General features: G+C 41.0%; 1 protein-coding gene across 1 annotated transcript; it reads right to left on the bottom strand.

The window, feature by feature from the left end:
• Nucleotides 1-1,482: 1,482 nt before the first annotated feature.
• Nucleotides 1,483-20,302, bottom strand: GINM1 (glycosylated integral membrane protein 1). The gene is made up of 8 exons (XM_082049335.1): nucleotides 20,158-20,302; nucleotides 11,931-11,990; nucleotides 11,657-11,753; nucleotides 8,713-8,864; nucleotides 6,662-6,818; nucleotides 5,767-5,897; nucleotides 4,138-4,301; nucleotides 1,483-2,378 (listed from the first exon to the last, which is right to left on the bottom strand). The coding sequence occupies exons 1-8, from the start codon at nucleotides 20,245-20,247 to the stop codon at nucleotides 2,270-2,272; spliced, it is 960 nt and encodes a 319-aa protein (XP_081905461.1). The 5' UTR covers nucleotides 20,248-20,302; the 3' UTR covers nucleotides 1,483-2,269.
• Nucleotides 20,303-23,461: the final 3,159 nt, after the last annotated feature.

Raw genomic sequence — 23,461 nt, 5'->3', positions numbered from 1 at the left:
AAATGGTTCAGAGTGGTCCCAGTTTGAAGTTGCACTCCTGTGAAAGATGTAAGACTTTTGTGACTCAGGAAAACCATGTGCATGCTCAAACAGAACATTAGTGCTTTGACTTAAGACTTGATAGCTCCAGTTCCATAGCACAGCAGTGTTGTCTGGCAATCACTGTGTTCAAGACTTGCACTATTTTTAAGATTTAATTTCACTAACCTGATGGTAGTATTTCTTTTCTTGTGCTTTATAACTTTGTAGAACACAAGATAGAAGAGGATTGCTTAGCTCATGGAAATCTGCCAAGCTGTGAAGAAGTACCAACACTTTTTCAGGCTTAACCAGACATTTGTGTTGCAGCTGTTTAACAGAGTTGAATCTTCTTGTTGCTGTGCAGGTGCTTGGTTTACAGTTTCATAAGTGGGGATGTAAAGAGCACATGCTAACAGCTGCCAGATTCCCATCTGCAATTCACACTGTGCTTGTGCAGTATGGAAGAACTCTTGTATTTCACTTTTTTTTTTCTTTCAAAACTAAACTTCAGCCTTATACATCACTTCTGTTTGAACTATGTTAATGAAGGGTCCAGGGCTATGTTCATTAAGTGGAAAGAACACTAATTTACACATACATAGGAGTTTGTCTACAACAATCTGAAGATTTGCCCTCTGTGCAGTCACCCCTCCTGTGCTAGTCTCAGCAGTTTCCCGTTTAGCCATGGATGACAACCACCCCTGTGTGTTTTCACTAAATTGCATTCTTGGTGCGGAGGCCTCTGTGTCTCTAGCATCACCTGTGTCTTACATGGTTCTGTTAGCATTACGGTAGCTCTCTTGTGGCATGGCCCTGCAAAGTGCTGCTTAGAGCTCCAGGGATGTCAGCCACTGTCACAAATTCCCAGTAGCAGAGTAGCTACCCTGCCCCAGTGTTTCCTGGCTCCACACCTGCCCCAAGCAACCACCCAGCTATGACACAGCCCTGATTTCTGTCATCCGTCCTTGGCTGAGAAATGTTTGGCAGTGTGCCTGTTATCCTGGGATGTGCTGCTGGGTGGTGGGTTTTATTTTAGGTTTTTGCAAGGCAAGTCAGAGTTAGAAATGTTTCTGCTACCACTGCAGGGTTGTCAGTTTAGTGACACAATTCAAGTTGTTCCTGTTACAGACTGGCTGTAAGGAAAAGTATCTGAATAACTTAGAGATCCCATCAAACTTAAGATAATCTTTCCTTAAGGGGGGAAATCCTAGCTTTTCTCTCCCTCACTATAACAACTTAAGCTGAACATAGATAATTCTCATCACTTAAATGATAACTGTGCTCAGTTTAATGACAGGTAGTTAAGGTTGGTCGTTTGTTTTTTCTAGTCATCCTTCTGACAATTTTTTTTTCTAAATAAGAACAATGAAAGCTAAAAACTAAGTACCCTGCATTTGAACATTTGGCAAACTTCTGTTTTATGAAATAAGATATAGATGCACACATTAACACAGACTAATAAACAATTTAAATGTTTATTTGAAAAACGTTAACAGTACAAATCAGCATGGGCAGACTGAGCCTACTTAGCAATAGTAAGCCAGTACTTTTGCAGAATTTTGTAGAATTTTCTTTTGAGACTTCACATAGTACAGCTGTCACAGATACAAAAAGCACACTGTTTACAAGTGCTAACAATTTTTATGAGTGGAAAGGGCCATCAAAGTGTAAAGTGCTTGAAATATAAATCTGCCTTTTTAACTTTTGCATATATAAAATGTCAAATTACTTGAGTAACTCAAATGTTTGGTAGTGATATTTTCCTTACAAGGCACACTCAACCTTAAGAGACCTGAAACCAGGTTGGGCAGCTTTGTTCAGGCTTGCAGGCACAGCTGATGTTTGCAATACTCCTTCATCCTTTTCTGAGGAATGCTATCTGGAGACTTCAGGACACCCAGAATTTCATAATCTTGCTATGTGGGACAGCTGGCCTGGTTTATCTGTGGGTGTGAAGGCAGCCAGCATCCTGTTTGAGGTGTGGAAACGTGACTTCACAGAAGTTAAAACCAATGGTAGCCCCCAGGGTGGAAAGCTGTTTTATTTTGATGCTACTGAAAAGGCTGCATGTTTATGGAGAGGCACAGGGAAATCAGCTTTGGGCCTTGGCCTGAGTGTCCCTTTACTAATTAATCAACTGACTTTGTTTTCTTAGTAGGAAACAAACAAGGTATTAAGGTCAAGTGCCAAATTTTGGGTCAACTAAAAATTGTTTTTAAAAAACAGTAACTCCAAAGTAAACACAGTATTAAGTACATGCTTTCTCATCTAAATTATTTTTCCTGTCTGGAAGATCTGAAAGCAAGCTGATGGTAATCACAGGTACAAAGCTGACTTGATCCAGAAGAAGGATGCCTCTGAAAGGTAAGATTACCTGGCATTAGAAAACAATATACAAAAGAATTCCGTGTTCTAAAAATTAGATTTTTCCTTAAACTCCCCAAACTTTGTTTAAATCAGGTAATACCTCTTTTATGAAGCTAGAATGAAAACTTGATGGGAAAACTGTTTTCAAAATGCACTAGCTGTGGTTTCAGAGCAGTTCCTTCACCCAGTTTCTATCTCTGAAGTATCAGCAGCGTAGGCTCCATATGTTCAACTTCATAGTAGCCTAAAACTGTCTGCTGCCTGGAGCTACTTTGTCAGGCACTAACTCTTTGTCAAGCACTAACTCTCCAAGTCCAGCTCAAGCCTCTGGTTCTATCAGTGTACTGCAGAATGGCATTCAAGACTTGGGATGAGGTCCTGACTTGCATCTGAGACCATGTCATTCACCAGCTGAGACCTACTCATTCTTACTGGTTTACAATCACGAATTAAACCTTTAGCCCTTCTTACTGGACCACTGTGTACTGGTAGCAAGAAAATGACACTGAGGTTTAGGGGGTTGGGTTGGTTTGGCATTTAAAAAAATTTTTAAAAGCTGGGGGACAACCATCCTTCCAGCCCCACGTTCTCCAACTGGAAGAGAAACTACTGCACGTTGGTTCCCCTGCTCTGTGCTGGCCTCTGCCATGGACAGGCCATCAGACACTTTGCTGAACGGTTTATTGGGATTAGAATTTTTTTCCTAATTCTACTTGGTTCAAAGTTTCACAAGCGGCACTGTTAAGCTACTTACTGCTGTGGGAGGTACAAAGTGTTTGCTTTTTCCAGTTAGTTACAAGAAGTATTCCATCTGACAGCCCACTGTGAAATGTCAGGGGGAAGCATGGTCTCTTTTGTCACTGCAGTTTCTAACCTTCCTGGTCTTCCAACCCTTCATTTTTCCAGCTCTGTCAAAAGGACTAAGGCCAATTGTATTCCTGGTTGGACACATAAATCAACTGCCCTCAGGCCCATTCAGAAGCACAGCTGGTCAGTTGCATTTGAAGACATCAGCTGTGCTTGTTGTGGGTGATGAAGCACGCTACACTGTCAGTCACTTCTCCTGAAAGAACGTATGGTTCCAAGGGTTAGGTCTTCCAAAACTGCTTGGGTTGCTGTCAAATGTACATGCTTGCCCATTACAGCTCTAAATCTATACTGGCTTTTTAGCTGCAGTTACTAATTCATCTTTACACCCCTTGTTTTGAGAGCTTGCTTCTCTGAAAATTATTGGTGCTGGTAACACACAAAGTAAAGCCATCTGCAGCCAATCAACCTCCTTTGACTTTTTGGCACCAACACTAGCTTGTAAGCTGCCTACAGAGGGAGCTCCTTGGAGAATTCTCATACAAACTTGAGGCCTTTCATAACCACTATAGTAACTCCAACAGACTAGGAGTTTTAAAAGACTTAGAGTTGTTGGAATTATTTTGGTCTAGCTTCTACCCTCTTCTCTCAGAGCTATGTTAATGGTGTCTCACAATATAGTCCTTGTAAAACTTCATAAAAATTTGGCAGTAGGACAGCCAAGCTAAAGACATTTCCAATGAAAGATTTTTCCCATCTTCCTCTGAAATGCCTGGGTCAAAATGTCACTTGCAATAAAAAGTTGCCAGCAGCCTTTTCACTGAATTGTTACCACTATCTTCCTACAGAATGGGGCTACTTCTTGAAAGATTTTTTTATTCAATGTTTTGCTGTAATCAGAGAAGGACAAAAAAAAAAAGAAAAGCAGCAAAAATTACTTACTTGTTTTCACAGGAAGGCAAAATCACCTTTAAGACTTTAAGAATAAGAGCTGCTCCGACAACACCAACTACAATGACTTCCATCAAACTAAAGAAGATGGGTAAAGATCGAAACCAGAATCTGCACAACCCTTTTCTCAAGTCTTCCACCCACTGACACATCACCTACAATCAAAGAGGTAAAAAGGATGCAAAACATAGCAAGTGCAGTTCTTGTAGCTACTGGTGACTCACATTACATGGTGATAGTTTTAATTAAATTTATGTATCCATAAGCATACATAGAAGCAGGATGTAACTGACTGGTGACTCAGACCTCTTTCTTCTGTGAAGTTTGGAATGGGTGAAGGTTTAATTTTCTGCTCATCCTAGCAGAACTCCCTGAAAGGAAAGGCCACTTTGGAAAATAAAGGACACTTACAGGGCAGGTGGAGGGTGAGCTGTTTGCCCTGGCTGTAGAGAAGCCATGATATCAATGCCATGGTGACGTACAGCAGGGAAAGGGTCACTGACAGCCCAGAAGAGGGGTAGCACCTTCTCTAGTCCATCTGTAACTTTCAGCCTGCTATTTTGGCCTTCCTGTCCCAGCAGTAGGTTATAAAGTGTTTCTCTCAGACCCAGAAGAGGCCATCAAGCCCATCCTTTCCTAGTCTGGAACTGAAACTTCTCAAGCCATTGCTGTGTTTCTTACAGAGGGTGAGACCAATGGCCCATCTCCCAGAGGGGCAAGCAGATTTAGAAAAAAAATTATGTAGCTTAAAGCTAAACAGTATTTGAAATTGTTATAAATGCTTAGGTTGGTATAATGTAAATATCATAACACTGTCATGATATATCTGTGAGGTCAGAACATTGCAGGATTCAGAAACCCATTTGATTCCTATGGGAGTTAAAAAAAACACAACAATTTCTCACTGCTAAGGGGTAATTTGGGTAATTTAGGAAGGTTTTTTCCTAAGTTTCCTGGAGTATGTCTGTAAAACTCTGTTCTTCTTAGTGGTTGGCTGTGAGGATTTATTAGACTTCTGTCGAAGTCTGTTACTTTCAGATACCTCACACCATAGAAAATCCCAGTCTTTAACAAATACAAAGCAGCAAAATGACACTCTGAGAAGTCAATACTAAGTTAAGTAGGAAGAGCAATTACTTCTTACAGAAATGAGTTAATACATACTATGTTGCCTTCTTTTTTCCAAATTAAAAACAAGAGACTAAAGACAAAGGCCTAGGAATATTATATACTTTGTTACCATCTTTAAATAGGTGTTGTGTTTAGTCTTTACATGAGGAAAACCCACTATCTGAATCGTAACAACACTGGGTTTGTTTTTTTTTGTTCCATAAACATCCACAAAGGAGGAAAACATTTGTATGTGTTTCTGTAGACAATATTAAAAATGGGGAAGGACGTTTTTCCCCTCAAACTGTAATACTGAATAACACTCAGCTCTATCTGCAGCATGTTACTACAAATTTTCTTCCTAGAAATGTCACCAAAGTGTATGCATTTAATCTCTGATGAAACAGGGGAAAAAACAGTGGGAGAGAAAAAAAAACGCTGCTCCTTTTTAGACCAGTCTTTAAAGGTATATACTAATAATTAAAACCAAACAACAAACAGCAAAATTACCTTGTAAGAAGACTGAGGTTCTATCCTAAGAGGGGTCTCTGGTAACTTCCCAGGTAATGTCTCTTCATCTACTGTAGTCTCTACTTGCCGGGTGAGGTACTGACTGGTAGTTTGCAGTGGATCTTGAATATCTGAAGAAGAAAAGGTGGATTTAGTGAAGGGCTTGCTTTTTATTTGACTCACTATTCAGGAAAACAAAGACACACTGCATTTCTATACTTATGGTACAGTTCTCACACATTTACCACAAGAACACAGAAGGCTGACTTTTTTTTTTTTGTCTACTTGAGTAGTGAACTTGACAAGCAGCAGAAGCGGTGCTACAGGGCAGCCTTTAGCTGCGCCTTAGCTGTGAATTTCAGCTGTCGCCAGATTAAAAAGTGATGAACGAGACCAAAATATTCATCCCCTAAGAAATCCTTGAGAGTTTTTGATTAAACAAATCTGAAATTAGATTAAGACATCAAATAACTTCCCTTACTTTTAAGTTCTTCAAGCTTAATAACATAAAACTATTCTCTGGTTTGGAAGTGACCCAGACAGGTATTTCCTCTCCAGTTTTCTCTTTCATTCTCAGGAAAAAGGGGGAGCTTTACAAAAACTTCCATCGTAGCACTGAGAAATTTATTCCTGTGAGATGTCTGGGCTACAGAGTAACAAGTATCAAGTGTTTCAAAGGAAAACAGATTTAAAAGCAAGCAAACAAAATACCTAGAATATAGAAGAGTTAAATTTAGGTGTTTAAAAAAAACAAACCACATAAAACAAAAACCACTTCCCTGTTAATGAATAAACTTTCACTATGAAAAACACAGCACTAACAATGTTCTTTTGCCCTTGTAAAGCAATACATCAACTATGGATTAAAACATTATGTAACAGTTAAACGAGATACCTTTTCCTGAGAGGTTGGGAAGTGTAAATAACACATCGTTGTCCCTTGGGATGGAATACAGCATGCTCTCTTTCAATGGGACAGTGTAGTTTGAATGTCTAAGTACTCTCAGGTCCTTTACCAAAATATCTATTTCTGTTACTTCTTCCTGCTGAACCTACAGGAGATGCAAACGCGTTGATATTACTGAGTTTACAGTGAAGTATGCAGGCAGAGAAAACCAAAACCAACACAACACAGAAAACTCCAAGCCGTTAAGATTTAGACATAGGGAAGTTATGACTTAGTATTCTTTGTTTTTATGTACCAAACCTCTATAGGCTATACTGCCTTAGAAAACATGCTGAAAAGAGTGGGTCTCTCTCCCCTTGCAAAAGTCACTCCATGGGCTTTTAACTAAAAGTCTTAAATAGCTCATTACAATCCTCTTTCAGGGAGGCATTTTAGGGCATGGCAAACTCAAGTATGTAGTAACAGAGCTCTTGCAAACATTTGCTGAGGCAAAACTGACACTTCTGCTTTTGTAGCAATGTCGCTTTTTTTCAGCAACCGAAGTTGTTTTCAGCAAGTTTTCTTCCTGTGATGCACCAGACCCATTTCACTTAATAATCACTACAAGCATCACTTATATAGAACACATTCCACATAACTCCTACTAACATCAATAACTGCATTGTAAGGCCAAGAACTGACAGAAATCCAGAGTATTTATGACCATAATTATAACTGCTACGTAGAAATACAACTAACAGAAGCATGTGATAGAGTTTCATTCATGTTTTCAGGGCCATAGGCCAACCAACACTTTCCTTTTTCTTTGAACATATGCAGAACAGTGCAATGAAACTGATGATTGTTACTGTCATCTGGTAACTAATGAGAAAAATTGAAAGCTTTTGACTTAAAGAACAATTAAGGAAACAGCATCAGCTTTCTGGTTGTTCCTAACAGCTCCCTGTGAAAACCTGAAGTGCATTGTGATGCCTAGTTTGAGACCTGAAATACAACAATACTACTGTGTAATGACAGAATCAAACCAGGATATACCAGCCTCATCACATCACGTCATTAGAAAAGCTTCAGAACTCTCAGCAGGTTTTTTCCATTAACAGTGTAACATTTTGACATGGTGCAGAGCCCTCTAAAAAATACTACATGCTGGCCATGCAATTAATTAAGGATCAATGATATTATCATCATTTTCCTTAAAAAAAAAAAAAAAAGGGCAGGAGAACATAAGCCAGCTCCAAAAAAGCCTGGCCATAGGTACTGAAACAAAAATAGCATAATTCTGCTGGCTTCAGCAGCTGTATCTTCTCTCCAGAACCTCTCTGGTTAGAAAAATAACTATACGTTATAGGTGATTTTGAGAACTCAGTTCAGCACATTAAAATCTCAGCTAGAACTGTAAGCCCTCACATTCACTGGTATTTGTGTAAATACAGTTAAAATTTGAGGAGGTTTTTCCTGTTCATCTCAAAATCCATGTTCATTATCAAGAGTTTTATTCAAATGAATTAATTATCTTATATGCAAAATATTCTAAGGCTAAGGGTGTTGTGGGCTTTCATCTGCCGTAAGAGTTTGCTGCTGCAAGCTGTACCCCATGCTACATGCTTGAAACACTTTGTTAGCTCGGAATAAAGAATGGGGAATACCTCAGGACTCAGAACAAGCCCATCCCCCTTTTATTTTGTAAGTTAAGTATTGCTTGTGTGTCTGGCCTTGCCTGCATAAATGCACATGTTGAAAGAGCATGTGACAGAGTTAATGATATTCTAATAAACTTAAGGGAAGGTCATTCAACACTTAATTATTAAAATATTAATAGAAGCATTAAAACTTGAAGTCTCTTCATGAAACACCCCCACTACTATACCAGCAACTTAGGCTGGTATTATCTCCCTCAGTACTGTGCTAGCTAACATTAGATCATATACTTTGTGCTCTAACCACCAGCCAGACACATGTAAGCCTTTTAATCCTTGGTAACTGCTTGCCTTTCCTAAATTTAAAAATGCACAGAATGTTGTGTTTGTGGGGTTTTTTACCTGTTTTCCATCGACTTCTGTTACTTCTTCCTGAATGACAACCAGCTGCAAATCAGAACTGGACGCCAAAGGCCACTCGTGAACCATGATGCGAACACTGACGGTTCCCAGGCGCTGCTGATCTGGTGAGCTACCCAAGTCTCCACTCTCCACTGTTAACATACACAGTTTTCAAAGAGAAAGCACCCCAAACAAAAAGCAGTATACAGCCATGGGGCAAACAGCTGCAACTCTGACACATATGGCTCTGTACACATAGCACCTGAATGGAAGCATCATTACAACTACAGAGCACCACTAGAGATGCCTGAACGGTTGCATGAAAGTCTGTACTGTGCTGACATCCTTAACGCTTCCAGAAGCTGCTATTACAAGCAGTAGTAATCTGGACAACAGGTAAAAAAGATGCCATGATCGTTTACCACTGTATCACCAAATCAAACTTGGAGCAGGTCTCATGATATAACACAGCAGACAAGAGCAGCACTGTATAACCGAGGGAGCTCACAATGTCGCATCCCGGCCTTTGAGGTTTGTGTTTAAACACCCTAAGCAGCGCTCTTTGGCTTGGCTATTGCTGCATTCTTGTTTTAGTTGTCCAAAGGAGTTCATAAGATTAATGCCACAGCCCAGCCAGCCACCTGTGTAAACATCTTGATTCACACATTTCCCTTTCTCTCAACACAGAAAAAAACATGCTTTTATCCAGGCACTCAGGATGAGTGTCAGTTTCCTCATATGTATTTTTTCTGCCCCCAGCTCTATTTTCATATGTTACTGTGACACTTCAGCCTCTCTTCCTACTCAAAAGCCTTCAGCTATTTCAACCAACTCATATTCCACAAGTACACAGAGAACTGCCTTTCTACCCTTGCTGTTTCTGGATAGATGCAGTACACTCCTCCCAACTACCTCTATTAGAGGTGAGGGCATGCTAGAACTGCAGCGCAGCAGCAGTGCTAGAACAGAGGTGACAGGTATCTCCAGCACACAGAGAGCGAGGTACCTGGGCTGAGACTGAACTGGCCCCCGTTTCTAAGCCCCTGGTGCTGCGTCACTTGCAGTGATGAGCCTGAGATGCAACCTGGGGGAACGTCAGGCTGCTGTCCTTCAGCTACAAAGTTAACAGCTCAGTGTGTTGATTGCTTTTATGCTATGACCCCTTTCCTCATGAAGCTATTGTGCTTATTTTAAACATAGAAAAATACTTTTTGGCATCATTTAGCAGTATCTTCCATTGCAAAAATAAGTGGCAGGAGAGAAAGAGAAAGGTTCCCTGTAGGTGTGAGCCAGAACGCTATCCCAGTTGCTGCATGTTTTCTGACTTCCAGCAGTAAGCACACGTGAAAGGACCAAAGCCTCCAAGATGACAAGTAGCGGAAGCTCCCTGTGGTCCCAACCCTTCCATGTGTCAGGCTGCTCAATCCCCACTAGATTCCACAGGACTGAAAGACAGGCACACTTCCAAAACTGACCACTGTGGGAACTTCAAGTGGGGATACACGCATCAGGTATGATATAAGAACAGTGTCAAGACAATACTGTTCAGCAGACTTGGACTCTAATATTCAAGACCGTTAATATTGGGCTCAAGTGTGACAAGTACATACATTCAGGACTATTCTTCCCCTCTGTTAACAGGAAACAAGCATATTGATATTCCTTTAGCTTTTTAGAAACATTATCTAAATCTACTGTTGAGGATTTAGTTAGTAAATAGTATAAATACTACAGGTAACAGATGTACTGTGCTGAGGACTCAGACCTGAACATGCAGATAGAGTTCCAGGTTCCTAGCTCCCAGGTCAAATCAGTTATTTTTCTCACTGATTCAGATTCACCTTTGTAATTGTAGTCACTGCCAGCTATACAGCTATGATTTAGGAAATCAATAGAAACTACAGTAAAGTGCTCAGCATCTCTCAGAATTAGTCACTAAAATAGTATCTATTTTTCTGGAGTCAGTCGTCTTGCAGGTAAATGACATTTGGTCATGTTTTCCTACCCTAGGACAGAAAAAAAAACAGAAGCAATAGGAACGTAACTATCCCAGTAAAAGAGAAATTAATTACTGCTCTCCTGCTCCACAAAAGAAATAGTGTCAAATTAATAATTGATTGTGCTTGGGGAGGAAGGGTTCAAGAAACAAGGTCATGGCTCAGAGAAGCAATTTAGAAAAAGCATTAGTAGTCTCTAAGTAAATGTCTGATTGTAAGGAGAGGATGACCTCAGAAACCAAGCTAGAGACTGACTGCACCTGATCCATCAAGAGATCATTCCAAAGACAACAGAAGCTTAAATCAAAAGAGCGTAATGGCCCTTTTTTAATTAATTATACAGTATGTTCTGTGTATCTCAAAAAATCACAGTACTTGCTGGTCTTTCACAAAATGTGTAACAACGATTCACTGGAAAAAACAGCAGTTTCAAGATAATCTGAAGTCATCAACAACTGCAGGACACCAGCAAAACTGCAGTATTTGTGCTATAATATGCTACCCAACGGGAAGTTGTTTGTCCAAGAGACAGAGAAATAACTAAAAGATCTTCCTAAGAACAATTCATACTTTTGTTATTGAATTTCTTTTTGGATCTGTGCCAGCCAAGCCAGGGACACAGCCATTAGCAGGGTGGAGCTGCATCCTTCTGTTTACATTGTCTAGCTTGTAGTGCAAAACATTCTGTTGAAAAGATGGCGGAGTCTGGATGTCAGATTAGACCATTTACATATAAGTATGCGAATGTGACTTGAGAACAAGGCAGTAAGACTTTTTCCACACGCTTCAGTAGCAAAATTCTCCTCTCTTGGGAAATGGTTTGCTTCTACAATGCTCAGGTTTGCAGAATACGGTCATGTAGTCACTGTAAGCTTTGGTTACCAGATAACAGGGAAGCCAAATACCCCGGGGAAATTAAAAAAAAAAAAAAAAAAAAGAATACTCACATATTACTGTTTGACATGTTATGTGTGCAACCCCGCTTTTCATAGGAAAATCATTTAGATATACCTGTCCATTAACGTAGGTGATATTAAAAACAACCTGAAACAAAGACAAACAGAATGAATGTATGGTTTCTGGCCATATGCTACAATTCTGTTCACAGAAGAACGCACTTCATACTGAGTGGCATCAGACAAAACAATGTATTTGCATCCACATGCAGACTTTTTTTCACTGCATATTAATTCACTGAATAAATAGAAAAACCAGACAAACCTGTCCTTTGTGAAATTCTCCATTGGTTTTCAACATCATAACGTTGACTCTGATTGCTTCCTGGAAAACAACAGTGAAAAGAGATGCAGGTTTCTGAGGGAAAACATAAACCACTGCAGACCACAGGCAACTTTCACACACTGTCCTGGCAGTAACAACCTACAATCTCCAGAGCACATTCCCCGGCTTTCAATCCAGCTGACAGAAGAAAAAGGAAGATGCTTACATGTTTCATGTAAGAGTTGGTTTGGGTTTCTTCCCCTCTTTTTAATAAAGACGATTAGCGAGAAAGAACGACAGCTGCATCCCCTTATGTATAAAGTTGCTTGGTTGGTTGTTTTTTTTAAGTCAAGGTAAAATAATAATAGGCTAAATTCACAGGAGAACTTGTTTCACGTTGATATAATGGAAAAGAAATCTCTTGCATTAGCTACAAAATAATAGACAATACAAGGTAGAAATCAGATTCTCTGTAAATGCTTTTCAAGTGCTCCACTTCTAGGTGAAGGGTACTTTAACACATGTTAACCTATACTAAAGAACACTAATGTTTTTCAGTGTAAGCAGTAATGCTGTTTCTTTTCTTTGGTTATCACCCTCCAAACTCCCAGCTAATGGGGATTTGCTTCCTTCTTTCGAACACTAATTGCTGTAATTTATCAACTCACTCATTGTGTCCCCTCATTTCACCCTTGCAGTTTCAGGGGCTCTTTTATAGATGGGACCCTAAATCTCCCAGGCCTGCCCTTGGCAAAACCCGCGTAAAAAAGCCAAACCACTCTTGGACATATCCAAAAGTAATGATTGCCGCACTGCTTTCCTGAGTCACCTCTTCAAAATTAATGTTAAACTCCCTATTTGCCTTTTAGGAGCCTTAAATTATTCTAATCCCACTTCATTTTCCTTGGGAAAACTTCTCCATACCTTCAGCATCTTCTTTAGCTCTCTGTGTTTGAGTCATGGTTTCACAACCAGCAGCTAAAATGTGAGTCATGTCTCAGTAAAAGGTTGAACTTGCCCAGAATTGGAAATAAATAAATAAATACATACATACATAAAAGGGCTTTTCGTTTGGGTTTTTTACAAAACACCAAATTTTCAGCCAGGAAATACTTGAAATATAGAGTACGTAGCATAGCCTAGTCCCAATTCATGAACACAGAGCTTCTGAAGTGCAAATATCATGTAAAAAAATCCTTAAAACAAGGGGTGTTAAGCAGTATACTAAGGTACCCAGGACTATCAAAACTGAAAAACAGCACCCAAATCTGATTCAACAGAAAACTGGCAGCATGAGAAGTGTGGTTTAAAATCTAACACAAATAACCTTTACGTTGGAAAGGACCTGTCATTTGATGCTTCAGACAAATTGTCAAATCAGTAGGAAAACTCTCTGTCCACTAAGACCAAAGAGAAATCTCTTTCTCAATGCTCCTTCTACGAAACAAGTGTTTATACTGAGTATTTCTCAAAATTTAAATCCTAGCTAATCAAAGTAAATGAAAATTACCAATTTACTTAGAGAACTGGAAGTCTATTACTGAAAATATAAACCAGATCAATAATACAATCATAGGATGTAATCTATTCTGTCATCCTGTAATTTCCTCAATCCACTTATTTTCTTCTCAAGGTTTAAGAATTCTGTATATTTAAAAACAACAAACAAACAAACCCTCCCCCCAAAAAAATACAAACAAAACCACACCAAACCCAAAAAATACCACACCAAAATGCCTAACTTTTAGCTCTTTATCTAACATTCAGAGCTGTACTTCTTTCACACCCTCAACCTGCTTAACAGATTACCACAACCTTGTGTCATGACTTCCTAGGTTTTTCTGTTTTCTGGGAATTCAAAGGCCCCAAAAGATGAATTTTCCAGGCAGTCTTGATATTCCTTTGGTTTTTAAGCCTTAATTAAATTTGAGTTCCTTTACACAGAAAATATTTTGCAATCTTTTTTCAACATCTACAAACTGACTCACTGAGATTACAAGAAAAAGGAAATGACTGTGACTGCTGAAATAAAGGAAAATCCCCCTTAGATTTTTAATCGAATGCTTTATTTGAAAATGAAGGGCACAGGGCAAGACAGACGTGCTCAACAATAGAGCGTTAGCATACAAAGTGAGCTATATAAACAATGACAAATTTTCTTCACAACTGCCCTCAGTTCTCTTAGTGTAGTATCCACAAGCAGAGTCATAAATTCAGGTACATACTTTAAACTTGCACTTGAAGAGCGTATTACATGTTTAAGAAATTTAAATATTTCAGTGGATGGCTCCCATGCTGTTGGGGTTACAAACCCCAGAAGGCAGTACGCAGACAGGACGCCGCACGGCTTTCCTGCCTCTGCCGCGAGCAAAGACAGCGCAGATCCCTCCTCTCCTGCACATCCCCCTGCCCTTGCAGTTGCGCCAAGCCAGTGAGCCCATAAAGATCACTAAGCTATCAAGAAAACTTTTCCTTTTTTTTGACGGACTGTTTCTCTGTCAGTCGACAAGGAAGGAAGAGGCAGACAGGTATGGGAGAGGCAAGCAGGCACCTGGCAGGACGGAGCCGGGCCACCTGCTCTGGTGGCCACAGGCCGCTGGCGGCTCTGCTGCAGGGTCTGCCTGTCCTGGCAGCATCTCCCTCTGATCACAGGCGGGGTGATGTGGCATCCTCTGAACAGCACAGGTTCATAACACCACTCAATAACTTAGAGCAATGATTAATACTCCACCACAGCAGCTATACCATGACCCTTGCAATTTTGTGTTCACAAGAATTGGAGAACTCCTGTTCCTGCTATTCCTGTGACGCTATGTTTAAACAAATAAATTATAGCAGCATTTATCTAATTTGAATCTTCAATCTCAAGTACACAGTGCTGAGTACCTAGAGGCTGACTTATTTAGCTTCAGTTAAGAGATAGGAATAATATATCCATGTTTTCTTCTGCTGTTTATAGTCATAGAAATAGCCATCAATAGAAAGTTGCTCACATCCAGATCCAACAAATTCTACAACTGGTGACTTCCCATGCCCTGTGCATTCATTCTCCTGAGTTTTCATGTGTTCTTGTTTTGCCTCTTCACTAAGCACTCCCAAAGACTTGGTGCCAGTCTTGCTAAGAAACACTTCAAAGAGATCTCAAAGTTTTGGTGGTAACATATAATCAGTTTTCAACTGTTCTTACTCAAAACATTCCTGAACTGATACAGAAACACATCAAGGACCAGAGGAAGATCAACTTTTCCAGAGTCAGAATCAACTATATTGATGTCATTCCTGACAGGTGTTAATTTAACTTACTCTTCAAGCTCTCCAGTGATGTCCAAAAATTTCACACTCTCATTAACTATTTAGGGCTCAGATAGCTTTAACATAAAAAGTTTTCCTAATGTCTAACCTGAAGCTTCCTTGCTGCAATTTATGAACAGGTCATTCGTTACTCTTCACAATGTCGTCCCATGGAAAACAACAGTCCTCCAACTCAGTCTTCCTGATTTTATGCTAACACTCCCAGCTCATGTAATCCTTCTTAATGCTGTCATAGGACGCAGATGTCTCTCTTGAGTTTTCCTATGACTTATCATCACTTACTTAGTGCCTCAGCAATGATATTCACAGTGCTAATAGCCACAGCACCTGCAAAGAGGTCAGCACTTATATCACAAATATATGCCATTCTCTTCTAGGACAGCTAGGCAACAGCAGTAACAGCATGAGAACATATATGACAGTGAACTAGTGGATTTTTGTGAACTTGGATCAATAGAGATAAGCAGGTAGTGACCATTTTCTAACCCTTTCACCATGTGCTGTAAGAGAACACAGGAGCATTAACTAGGGCAGTCTAATTGCAGTAATGGCAGAAAAGCAAGATGGGGAAAAGATGGCAGCAAAGAATATAAAGCATCTGGCATAAGTTACAAGGGAATATTCTTTAATTCTTAAAGACTCCCTTTACCAATGCCACATAAATATATAGAAAACATATCACGTAATCTTAGCCTTTTATGAAAAATGCCGCACAAGACAAATCTGTTGGGTCTGATCCGCAAGAACTTCAAAGGGATCTGATTACAGAATGATGGAAAAACTTCTTCCCTGAGCAGTGGGTACCTGTTAGTTCAGTTTCTCCCAGCACAAGGTAACTGCTAAGTCCTACACAGCTGCATTAGTCACATAAACCCCATGTAAATTCAGCCGTGAGCAGCCAACCCACTTAAAGCACAGCTGCTCTCCGCCAGGGCTCTCGGAACAAGGCTCTTTCTGCGCTGGAAGGCTGTGGGAAGCGGAGCGGGCAGCACTGGGAACAGATGGTGCAGCGCCTCGCAAGATGGCCAGCTGTGCTGAGACTTGGAAGACAGACAATCCCCTGGCAGCGATCAAGAGGGCACTGTCGGGATATCCTGTTCGTGACAGGAAAATATGGAGTCCCAGGAAGGTTGCCAAACAGATAAGAAACAGGCAAAACTAATAACTCCTTTCTAAATTTGAAAACAAATTATAGGAAAAAAGTGTTCAAACAGACAAACAAAACTACCAGCCAGCCTCACAGCATTTGAGTCCTGGCACTCACACGAACAACTGGCTCCAAATAGTGTAACTGTGTATTTGCAATCTGGGCTCTGTGATCTGTGCTTCTCCTAAGCCTTTCATCAGACTCAAAACCAGAGCTCTGCTGTAGGATGAGTCTTAACTGCAATCAGGCATAACTGAGTGAAGAAATAATCATGGTGAAAGTTTGACGTGACAAGTTTGACTTGACAAGTTTGCAGGGCTATAATTAGTCCCTCACATTTTACAAAATTTCACTACAAAATTGTTTCCAATAAGGCCTGGCATTATTAAACTGCAGGACAATAATTAGGGTAAGATAATGAAATCCAGTATTTGCTTAAGAAACTAAAGCAGAACCATCTCTGCTGATATAAAAATCTAACTTGATGCTTTTGCTTTGCTTTTCTGAACAAGCGCACTTATAATTCTTCCTTATTTTGCAATGCTTCTTAGTATAATATTGCTTAACCTCTCCTTTGCCCTACATACATTTCTAGAATTAATTCTCCCTATTAAGTCAACTCATACTATGAGTATTTTATAAGGAGTTTTAACGGTCAATATTTTGTCTCACGTCACCAGGACATGGCTGCACTATACTGCTTTAATCTAATCAAATAGATATGGAAAGATGATGTCACATCTTTCAAACATAAAGTTCAGCGTCAAACTGTTAATAGAGAAACTGGCATAAAGCGATGAAATAAACATTGCAGTATGTCACTATGGACAAGTTTTTTTCTTTTATTAAAATACATGACACCCGCTGCATACGTACTCAAATGGTTGATGTAGTGAAGGCTACTTTATTCTGTTGTGAAATAATCCATCCAGGCAGAGGTTTCTTGCTGCCAACAAATATTCTGAAAACAATGTTTTTCAGGCAGCTAAACTAAAAAAACCCATCTGGTAGGCAAGTAAGCCATTCAGAACATCGCTAAACCTAAATTATCGAGAGGCAAACAGAGTAGGCAAAACCCCCATCATTAACACTCAGTCCATTGTGCTTTTAGCGAGTTCCTACCAGCACATTGAAAAAATACTCCAAAACACAAAACCTAATTCTTGACCTTGCACCAGAAAACATCTTTCATGTGAAGGCTGGTTGCCTTGTTGCGTCATTCCCTGACTTTTTTTTATTTTTAATTTTGTCTTGTATCAATCAATCTGTAATCCAGTTTTGCTCATCTGAATTCCAGGAAGAGAAAGAAAAATCAAAACACACATGCTAATGTTTAGAAAAAGAGCCCAGATTTCAAAACAGCTTATTTAAGAAATGACAAGTGTTGCACAACCATGGAGACGTTCACGTTCTGGAGCCAAACAAAAGCATTTCAGCCTTACAAAACGTTATTCCAATGTTTCAAGTTTTTTCTCAGTCCTTCCACTATGGTTTCTGTAACATCACGGCCATCAACTTGGAAGTAAACTTCAATAAATACCATGTACAAGAATTACAACATGTGAAGTTATCAGTGCTGTGCTGCCAGTGGGCTCACAGAATTGTAGAGGGCAGAGCCATGGCATCCAGGCAAAGAAAAGCTGAATATGTTGATGCTGCCTGCTCCCAACCCATCTCCGGTCCCAAGCCATTCTCAGAAAAGACCATCACTTTTCTGACCCCATCGCCCACTGTTGTTAAGCTCATGGCTTCTGAAGCCAACCTGACAGCGCAGCATTCCTGCTCTGACTGTTCCCACTGCCTAGCCACTTCTGTTCCTATCAGGCCACCATAAACCAGCTCTTTCTCAAAAAACAGCAATTCTACTCACAAACTTTCTCAAGATGCGTTGTTCCTTCTACAGCAAAAACAATCTTGTATGTACAAAAAGAAACAGTACACAAAGAAACACAAGCTGGTGGTTTTGAGATTTTAAAAGAAAAACTACTGAAGTAAAAATGTATATGTTCCCTTTTTGACTCTTAAAAGAGCTTTTCCACATATACTTATGCCACCACACCAGTACAAAGTTTAAAAAGTGCAGACAGTTCCAACTAGCAAAAACTGAGCTGACAGACCACCTAAGCGGTACGGCACAAATGGACAAACACAACCCCCCAAACAGCACAGCTGTGCCTGTAAGGCATTCTCCCAGCTACTAAATCAAGCCCTATCAGCAAGCTAAAACATACCTGTTCTATTTCTGACCCCAAGCTGGCTTCCATGGGACCCACCCCGGCACCCTGCACCACCACACTTTCAGATCCAAAGATAGCGTGTGCAGATGTGCCTCCACATCTCCTACCACTGCCAACTTGTGACAGACAAATGACTTTAATGCTGTTACGCTGAACGTCTGGTGTGAAAGTGAGACAGTTTCTAGGGAGAAGGTACGCAAAAGCATAGGTCTATGTTTCATTTCATGTGTTTTCTGGCAAATTGAAGCTAGCAGTCCCTTTTCTCACAGGGATAAGCGAAGTACCTGAGCACTGAGCTCTCTCTGCTCTCTTCAGAGCACCTGAATTCAAGCACAGATGCAATGTTAAAGGTGTCTGAAGATCTAGATCCCCATTTTGAAATGAGAGCTAAGTGCATCTCTCTTCAAAATATTCATATAGAGAAGCAGGAACAAGGAAGTAAGCTCAGGAATCTGTCTTTGCAGCACAGGATGCGTCAGTACAGTGCCTCTGTCAGGCTTTCTTGGAAAGGTTTTTACTTAAATGAAAAAAAAAAAACTGTGGAGGAAAAAAGGCATAATAAATTTACTCCCATGACAGCAACTTCACATTGGCTAGACAAGCGACTACTTCCTTCTTTGCAATCTCACATTTTGGAGATCACAATTATAACAATTAGAGGATGTATTTAGCCGTGATTCAACTACAGACAGAAGTACCCAGCTCTCTTCTGTAAGTCTAGAGGTCAAATCTCACCAGTGCCATGGCACATCTTATTCCCACCGAGAAGATCTCCTAAGTAGTACCCAAAAAATTCCTTCCACTCTTTAAAACAACACCAAATTTAATTTAAAACTAATCTTACCAAGGTACAACATAGGTAATGGAATGGAAAAGCAGACAGCACAATGCCCCATAATATACCAGTGTATCAAAAACCTTTTTGTGGTTCAAGAGTACAGAAATCACTAGAAGCAAATGTGGACCTAATGCACTGCATACTTCTATAGCACTGAACTATCAAGATGAGGGTAGAGAAGCATAAAAATGCAATATAAATACATCTACATTGGACAGAAGTAACTCTTTCTCCCCTCAACCTGTCAGGTATTTATTTTGGCATATCAAATCCTATATAAATGAAAGAATAAAGGGAGGGGGGGGAAACATTACATGCACTGAGTTTGTGACAGAAGCATTATTTTGTCCTTTTGTACCACTTTTGTACATTTGAGACCGAAATGTACCTGAGCAGCAGGACAAGCCCTGGAAGTAGGAAGAACAGACCTTGGCTGTCAAGCGCTACAGCTTGAAAGAAAAACAAACCTCGTACCCACCACACGGCCCTTCAGCGCCACCGGCTTCGGCCACCTCCTCCCGCCGGCGACACCGCCCGCCCGGCCGGGCCAGCCTGCGGCCGAGCAGCCGCGGCCGCTGCGGCCAAGAGCCGCCCGCGCCACCGCCCAGCGCCCCGGCGGGGTCCGGCTCGCCCCGCGGAGGCAGAGGGACAGGGGCTGGGGCTGGCCCCGGCCGCCCCGCACGCCGGCAGTACCTGGTCCAGCTGCAGGGTCGCGGCCGGGCCCAGCAACACGGCGGCCAGCGACAGCAGCAGCAGCTCCCGCCGTCCCAGCGCCGCCTCCATCTTGCGACCCGGGAATTAAAACAAAGTGAAACATCAACAAGCGGCGGCAGGGGCGGGGCCGTGAGAAGGCGGGGGAGGTGGCGGGAGGGGGCCGGGCCGCCCCGCTCCTCCCGCCCGCCGCGGGCAGAGCGCAGCCCCCGGGCTGTGGCACTAGCTGTGGCACGGGAGGGGGCCGGGCCACCCTGTCAGCTCCCCGCTGAGGGCGGGTGTTGGCTCGGGAATGAGCTTTTATTTTTTGGAAGAGGAGCGAAATTTTAGCGGAACAGCTGTATTTGTGCTGTCCGGCCCGGCCCGGCCCGGTACCGCCGCCGCTGGAGGTCCCGGCCGAGGCGTTGCACTGTAACGCCTGCGCCTACAAACGCCCGTTACCGTTAACAGGCGATTGCAGCCTTTGAAAGCACTTTGCATAATAATTACCTACCTAGCCAATGTTAATAATTACACTGTTTATGAAGCGGCCAAGGTACGCTCGTCAAACCAACTTACACCCTTGGCACCGGCAGTTGGGCACCTGCTCTACGTGTGAACGCCAAGGCAATAATCCTGGGCCAGGTTGCGAGCACCGCACATCCATAAAGGTTTCTCGAAAGCAAAAGCAGGCAGCGTGCTCCAGGGAGAGCAGAAAGAATCATCAGAAAGGAAGAAAGCACAAGGTAAAGCCTAAAGAAAGCTGAAGGAGACTTAATAGCGGTAGTCAAAACCGTGGAAGCCTATGACAATGAGAAAGCAAACAACCTGAATCTCCCAAGTGCTTGGTGTCTGTGGAGATAAAAAGTGCTTTATCTGCAACAAGAAAGATTGTTGTTATCTGCCAGCCAAAAGCTTTCTAACAGTCAGGGTGGCAAACATCTTAACAACTTGTCTAGGGAGGTTTTAGTATCACCAGGGCAGGGCAATAAATTAGCTGTCCTGTTGAAGCCATCTGGAGCCTAATTTTATATTGCTCCATGACTCCCACTTGGTTGATAGCAAACGTAAATCATTAAACTCACAGAAATGTAGTATTTTATATGCAGTTTGCATTCATGAGACACTGGTATAAACATCTGGCATGAGATACAAGGCACAGGAAAATGAGGCCTCAGAGAGTCATATATTATGAGGTATATTTCACACATAATATGTGAAAACCTCAAATATTTCATTACTAAATACATTTGTTATCAGTAGCTTCAGAGATTAGAAAAAATAAAGCTGATTAACTGCCTTCTCTGTGATAACACAGGTCAGTAATGGAAGAAGGGATAAAAACTCTGACATCTTCATTCCCACCACCTCTCTTTACCATCACCTAGTTTACCCGTCCTTAGGATTTTTTTAATTTTTTTTTTTTCATCTGTTGTGTTTGGTAAACTGAAAGAAATAGGCAAAGGGTCTGCTCACTGTGCAGTCTCATGAAGCAGAAAACTACATGGTAAGCCAGCTTCCCAACAAGACATTTTGCTGTCCTGTAAGGGGCAGCCAAGAGTCTTCGGGATAGGAGGGCGGCGACAAGAATGCAACTCGTGTTGGTGCTTGCAGTCATTTGCACGTGCTGGTGGGAGAAAGTTTAAATTGCCTAAATTTTTAACTATGAGTTGCACTCTGTGCGTAAATCAGAGTGCGGGTTACCTCCCAACAGGACTGGTGAATCCTAGATGAGCAAAAGCAAACTGCAATACTACAGTGTTTTCTGTACTAGATTCATTATTAAAATGTTTACAAAATGTACTGAAGGCATAATTGATGGCATCAGACTGTAAAAAAATACAGGGAAGCAAGGATTGCTGACCTGCAGAATTTATAGATTCAGCAAAGTGCAGGCTGGGTTCTCAGCTGACCTCGAGGAATTTAGTGTCTCACTGATATGGAGTAAGAGATGAATGCCTCTTCCTTTTTGACTGTCTCCTTTTGCAAGTTTCCTGGTAAACTGCCTATCAAGCAATGCCTTCCTTCCGTTTTTGTTTCCCTCACTCTTCCTTTTTCTCCCAATATTTTGCACCCCCTTTTCTTCGATCCTCTTTCTTCCTTTCTTTTTATTCTCCTGGAACTTAATTAAAACTGCAAAAATCATGCACTAAAAATGCTTTCAACATACTTCTGTTTTCCCCAAATTTCAAAGCTTTCCTTAGTCTCACATCACAATGGATGTCATAACAGTTTTATTTAACATAAATGGTGAAATTCCTTGCAATAACCAAGTAACGCGTGGTCTAGTTTCACAAGTGGTCTCCCCTTGGGTGAATCAATAACCACTCAATGCTGGGACAGGCTGGGAGCCTGTTCCTGATATTTATAACTATTAAAATTTGTAACATTTTTAGGTATATTGTACTGAGACTGACTACCACTCGAGCTGCTGAGTGTGCCAGAAGTGCTGTATTTCAGTGGGTTTATATTTAAATTGCAAGTAAGGTTTCTGTCTTTTTAAAGTGATCATGAAAAGCCATGTTTTCTTTGAACCTTCTTTATAGCCATGGGTTATTAGAAGACAAAAGCCAGTGTAAAGAATAAGGAAATTATTATTTAATTTATTTTATGACTAAAATAAGTTATAAAAGTCTGGCCTAAGTAGGTGGGTTGCTCTCTCACTGAAGTGCAAGGTATGAGTTCTTTAACTAGCAAGTAAATAGTTAAACTTCAGTCAGCATAGGCTTGCATAAAACTGATGTACTGCTTACATCCCTTTTAAAGTTTCAAAGTAATAAGTCTAATGTGTACTATAGTGCTTTCTTCTATCAATAACTGCCATTCAGGATGGCTTAAAACCAGCCTTGAATCAATTCAGGATTGATGTAGAGACTGGGAATAAGCACACAAAAACAATACAACCCTGCAAAATGCTTGATGATAGCATAAACAGTTTTGAAGACTAGCACACTGTGGAGGCAGAAATCAACTCCCTGCAGTGCAGATCTTGGTCCCGGGACCAGACCACTATGTCTCCAGGACCATCACGCAGCAGGATAGTGGTGAAAAGTGGGTAAATACCCTTCCTGGCTCTTTATAAGGATGCTGTTATGTATCCTTATGTATCCTATGTATGATACTACTCTTGCTGCTTCTTAAAGAGGAGATCCTGCTCTTAACAACCTACGTGCACTTCTTTGTACTGTCTGCTATGCACTCCTGCCCCCCCCACCTCCCCTTTGCTGATTCCCTTTTACTGTGCAGCGGGTCAGTTTGGGTCACTAAACTGGCAGAAAACAAATTCAGCAATAAAACAATAAATTGT

Source organism: Streptopelia decaocto, assembly GCF_964273445.1.
Source record: "Streptopelia decaocto genome assembly, chromosome: 3".
In the NCBI taxonomy this organism is placed as follows: domain Eukaryota; kingdom Metazoa; phylum Chordata; class Aves; order Columbiformes; family Columbidae; genus Streptopelia; species Streptopelia decaocto.
Note: the sequence above shows the minus strand (reverse complement) of the source record. Positions and strands in the feature narration are given on the sequence as shown.